Source organism: Myotis brandtii, unplaced genomic scaffold (genome assembly GCF_000412655.1).
Source record: "Myotis brandtii unplaced genomic scaffold, ASM41265v1 scaffold721, whole genome shotgun sequence".
Lineage (NCBI taxonomy): Eukaryota > Metazoa > Chordata > Mammalia > Chiroptera > Vespertilionidae > Myotis > Myotis brandtii.
The window spans coordinates 460,649-466,600 of NW_005370848.1; the positions used below are offsets into that span (position 1 = coordinate 460,649).

General features: G+C 49.8%; 1 protein-coding gene across 1 annotated transcript in view; it reads left to right on the forward strand.

The window, feature by feature from the left end:
* The window catches only part of LOC102241821 (liver carboxylesterase 1), a 36,330-nt gene that overhangs the window by 8,296 nt on the left and 22,082 nt on the right, over positions 1–5,952 (forward strand). Inside the window, exons 5-7 of the mRNA XM_014530133.1 lie at positions 499–652; positions 2,112–2,216; positions 4,169–4,273. Coding sequence (XP_014385619.1) covers positions 499–652; positions 2,112–2,216; positions 4,169–4,273 — 364 coding nt within the window. The remainder of the gene's footprint in view (positions 1–498; positions 653–2,111; positions 2,217–4,168; positions 4,274–5,952) is intronic.

Here is a 5,952-nt window from a genome sequence, read left to right on the forward strand (position 1 = left end):
GGGCCTTTGCACGTGCTATCTCTGTCACCTGGAATTCCTTTCTTTGGATATTGGCAAGGTTCTGGTGCTCATTCATTCAGATCTCTACTCAGATGTGGCTGCCTCTGAGAGGCCTTCCCTAGACATCTGATCTGAAATAAGACCCCACTGCCCCACCCCTGCCTTTTCCCTGACCCTGTTTTATTTACCCTGAGAGCATTTTCACTAACTGGTGTTATGTTCTTATATGTACCTGTTTATTTGTTGACAATCTGTAGTGTGAGCTCCATGTAGTTAGAGGTTTTGCCTATTTTGCTTCAGGCTCTTAGAACCATGTTTGGCACATAGGAGATACTCAGTAAGTACATGCCAGGTGATTGAATGGAGAGCTAAACAGACAAGGCTACACCTGTGAGTCTGGGCTGTGGAGGGCTCACCTAGAGCCCCAGCCCAAGCTATGGTTCTGGGAATCCTGCCATGATGACTCTACCTCTCCTCCCCCCATTCTCTTACCCACAGCACAGGGGATGAACACAGCCGGGGCAACTGGGGTCACTTAGACCAGCTGGCCGCGCTGCGCTGGGTCCAGGAGAACATCGCCAATTTTGGAGGGGACGCAGGCTCCGTGACCATCTTCGGAGCCTCCGCGGGAGCTGAAAGTGTCTCCGTTCTTGTAAGTGTTCCTGGCCCCGATGTGGCTTCGGATGCACTCCCTGGGAGACCCGCTGACCTTTATTAACAAGACCTGGGTTCAAGGCTGGCCCTACTCTGCACAGAGCCGATAGTGGAATGCTAATGGCCCAACTCTTCCCGGAGAGCTCAGGGCTCGGCTAGCATCCTGGGGCCATAATCATCTCCAGCCCCAGCCTGCAACATTCCTCCTGACTTGGTTGAGTTCCTAATCCCTTCTCCATGAGGACTCTCCTCACTTCTCCTGGGGAGCAGGGTGGGTATAAATTATGAAGAAGAGGAGGCAGCTGTGAGAGTTGGGCCGAGTGTCTCTGTGTGGCCTAAAGCCAGATCCACATGTCAGGAGGCCATGAGCACTCACTAAGAACAGGGGGTCTTGTGGTTTGTCCACGCCCACGAAGGAGGACAGCAGTCTCTGTGAACAAGGGAGGGAGCTGGGCTGGGGGAAGCAAGTGAGAGAGGGAGGGGAGGGGAGGGTGGCCTAAGGGTGGGGATGGGACAGGGAACACAGACACACCTGGGAGCCTGGTGTGGGAGATGGGGCCAGAGAGGACACAGTGAGAATCAAAGACGGAGAACCAGATGAGAAGGTGCCGGGAGCTGCCAGAACCCCTCCAGCTGCCTCACAGCTGAGCAGAGTGTCTGTGCTGCTACCATATTTTAAAACACGTTTGCTTTCATAGTTAAATACTCAGAGGAAGCTTTTATAGTTTGTGAAGTGGAGAAAGAGGAGAGGTACAGATAGGCCCAAAGGAGAAAAGCAGGTCACCTACAATGTTATTACCCAGGGATCGTCACCATGGACATGTTGACACTTATTTTTCCAGTATTATTTTTGATGACTCACCCTATCATCTATCTATCTATCTATCTATCTATCTATCTATCTATCATTTATCTATGATTTTTTAAATAAAAAACTTCCTTAACATTACAGTCTAACATAAATATTTTCCTAACCATGAAGTGCTCTCCCATAATTTTATTTTTATAGTATTCCATGGTAAGAATTAAAAAGTAGCTTATTTACTCAATGTGATCCCACTTTCCCCATCATGAGCAGCACGGGCACCCCTAGACGTCATTGTGTGCCTCCAGGATCACTTTCCTGAGGGTGAGTTCTTAGGAATGGAAATGTAGACTCAGAACTCTGTCTTGAAAGTGTTACCAGGAATTGCCAAACTCTCTTTCAGATACTTTTGATGGTTAGAGTCGGCGCTTGCCACACACTTCCTGTTGTGTTCCTCGCCCTGTGCCCTTGGCTCCTACCAGCTGAGGTTTTCTTACAGAAACAGGGCCTCAGGGTCAGCCTGGGGAACAGGCCAGGCGGGGCCCTGTTATGTCCACTGAGCCCAGGGGAATGGGCCAGGATGGAGCTAGGGAAGCTCTTGAAGACCCCTCCCGGTGAGCCTCAACTCTCTTCGTCTCCACTCCCCTCCCAGGTGTTATCTCCCCTGGCCAAGAATCTCTTCCACCGGGCCATCTCTGAGAGTGGTGTGTCCTTCACCACTGGCCTGGTCAAGAAAGACATCAAGGCCACAGCTCAGGTAGGTCTCATGCTGTGCAGCCCTTATCCCCTTTGCTCTGCTCCACTGGAGTCCTCGGGGGCCTGCATTGCCATGGGATTCAGCTGGCACGCCCAGATCATCCCAGAAGAATGGCTGAGTGGAGGAGCAAGGAGACACCTCACCCTTTCTTCCAGTTTTACTTCTGAGCAAACTGGGCCAGAGAACAGAGGACCCTCACCGAGGTCAGCAGGAATCAGGGCAGAGTGGGAACTCAGCCTCCTGACTGGCCTGCCAGCACTGTCACTGTCCACGGACCACACTCCCCAGAGTGTTCACGGTGGGCTCCCGGGCTGAGCATGGGGAGTGGACTGTCACCACGCCTCGTCTCTCGGAGGGCCTGAGTTCTGGGGACCTCCTCCCCCAGTGGCCACATGTGGGCCTGGAGAGATATCTCCCTGAGGGTCCTTGTGACTACGGTGGGTTCCTGGAGAATTTATTCGTCAATTCATTTGTTGCCTCAACAAATAATTTTAAAAAATACACATATTTTTTATTGATGTCAGAGATGAAGAGAGAGAGAGAGAGATGGAAACATCAATGATGATAGAGAATCATTGATCGGCTACCTTCTGCAGGCCCCACACTGGGGATCGAGCCTATATCCCACGCATGTGACCTCCTACTTCATAGGTGGACGCTCATCCACTGGGCCATGCTGGCCGGGCAACAAATAATTTTGATACAGCCAGACACCTAGCAGCCTTGTGCGGCTTCCATTCTAATAGAGGAGACGGATTAACGACTACATAATAACACAGTTATACAATGTCAGCCGTGACAGGAGCAGGAAGGAGAGTTACTTAACATCATGACAGAGTTCAGAAGGAGGCCTTAGTCCAGGGTGTAGGGGGAAAGGCTCCCTGAAGAAACTGATCACTAATGTGAGATCCCCAGGATGAGCATAACCTGCTTGGTGAGAAATGAATGTCTGAGAAAGCAGGAGCGACGTGTTCAAACGTCCTGTGGCAGGAGGAAGTGTCAGAGAGAGAGAGGAGAGAGACTGATGATGCCACAGCAGAAAGAGCAGAGGGAACCTGGATTGAGCTGAGGTTGGGGACATTGGCAGGGGCCCTGCTGCCTGGGAACCCGGGGAGGACTTTGTCTTTATCTGGAGACTGTTAGGGATCCAAGGAAGGGAGCTCAAGGGGTGGGGGGGGCCTTGCTGATGAGCGCCCACAGGAGTCTGGTGTGGGAGTGTTTCAGTTGGGCTGTGAGAGTCGTTTCGTGGCTCAGTGGGGCAGCTGCCAGGCTGAAAGGGGCTGGCTGGTAGAGAGGAGGGGAGGAAACAAAGATGGAGAGAATTTTGAGGTTTTCTAGAACTCTTTGGTTGTAAACAGCAGAAGTCCACTTGGCCAGGCTTAAGTCAGGAAAGGGGGGATTTATTGAGAGGAAATAGGTGGCAGAGACGGGGCAGTTTCTGCTGTCACACAGGAACTAGAAATTGGCCGATGAAGGGAATTTAAGACTTTTTATTCTTCATAGCACCTTCCCCCAAGCTCCCCTTAATGTACGCTCTTCATGGCCCGCCATGGAAGAGCCTGCTTTCTTCTCTCTGTTTCAACTTCTCCTCTGGCCGCACTGTGCACGATTCACTAGATAGAGGCCAAAGGATAATAAGAAGATGAGCTGAGATTTAAAACCAGACAGAGGGATTCTGGACGCCATGCCCTAAAGCCCACTCCAAGCTGCCCCTCTTCAGACATCCAGCGTTGAGAGCCTTTGGCCCTTTTAAGAGAGAGAAGGAAACTGGCAAAGAGGTGGCAGAATTGGCATGACTGAGGCCCAGGGCCCAGACCTGCTGGTCCAGAGAAATGTCTGCAACCCACTCCCACCCCCCGGTGCCTTTAGAAGTTGAGGTTGGGATGGAACATCGACTGGTTGACAGGAGGGACATGGCTCTTGAATGCTGCTGTCCCCTGTGATTTCTGCAGCAAATCGCTACCTTTGCCGGCTGTCAAACCACCACCTCGGCGGTCATGGTGCACTGCCTGCGCCAGAAGTCGGAGGAGGAGCTCATGGAGACGTCGCTGAAGATGGTAGGTGCCTCCCTTCTCATCCCACAAAGGACCCCCCCTTCCAGTCCTCGGAACTTGGCCCCAGGCTTTATCATCTCAGCTGCCCCCTTGTCCCAGAAACACTGCCTGGGACAGGGTCTGTCCTCTCTGGAGTAATGGCACCCCTCAACCTAAATAGGGAATTTCTTTTCTTCTCTTTTATTATGAAGTGCCTGAAATGTTAGCCAAGTCAAAAACTAACATAATGATCAATAATCCTCCAGCTCAGTCAAAATGTACTGTAGTGCCATTCTTGTTTTCAGAGATATTTTTTAAAGAAATTAGACACTCTTTACTCCTAGAGGTAACTACCATCCTGAATTTGGGGAAGGGGGATATCAAGAAAAAAGATTTCAGAAAGGTTGTCAAAGTTTTTCTTGGTTAATCTAGAAATGATCAGTTATTACCCAGTGGTGGTCCAAGTTTCTAGATTTTATCCTAGGCTAACCATTCATCCATTCATCATCTTATTATCTGTCTATCCCTCCACAAATATATCCAATTCATCAGTATCCTTTCCTCATCATAATATCAATCTATCCATAACTTTCATTTATCTATTATCAATCATTCATGCATCATCCAGCCACCATATATGTTTACTTCACCATTCATTCCTCTAAAATCAATGATCCATTTATCATGTATATACTAGTTATCACACTTTTATCCACTCAACCATCCAGTGCACCCATATTCCATGTATTGACCAAATCCATCCATTTATCCATCCATCACTCCATCCATCCATCACTCCATCTATTCATCCATCCATCCATCCATCCATCCATCCATCCATCCATCCATCCATCCATCCATCCATCCATCCATCCATCCATCCATCCATCCATCCATCCATCCATCCATCCATCCATCCATCCATCCATCCATCCATCCATCCATCCATCCATCCATCCATCCATCCATCCATCCATCCATCCATCCATCCATCCATCCATCCATCCATCCATCCATCCATCCATCCATCCATCCATCCATCCATCCATCCATCCATCCATCCATCCATCCATCCATCCATCCATCCATCCATCCATCCATCCATCCATCCATCCATCCATCCATCCATCCATCCATCCATCCATCCATCCATCCATCCATCCATCCATCCATCCATCCATCCATCCATCCATCCATCCATCCATCCATCCATCCATCCATCCATCCATCCATCCATCCATCCATCCATCCATCCATCCATCCATCCATCCATCCATCCATCCATCCATCCATCCATCCATCCATCCATCCATCCATCCATCCATCCATCCATCCATCCATCCATCCATCCATCCATCCATCCATCCATCCATCCATCCATCCATCCATCCATCCATCCATCCATCCATCCATCCATCCATCCATCCATCCATCCATCCATCCATCCATCCATCCATCCATCCATCCATCCATCCATCCATCCATCCATCCATCCATCCATCCATCCATCCATCCATCCATCCATCCATCCATCCATCCATCCATCCATCCATCCATCCATCCATCCATCCATCCATCCATCCATCCATCCATCCATCCATCCATCCATCCATCCATCCATCCATCCATCCATCCATCCATCCATCCATCCATCCATCCATCCATCCATCCATCCATCCATCCATCCATCCACCAATGTGGCG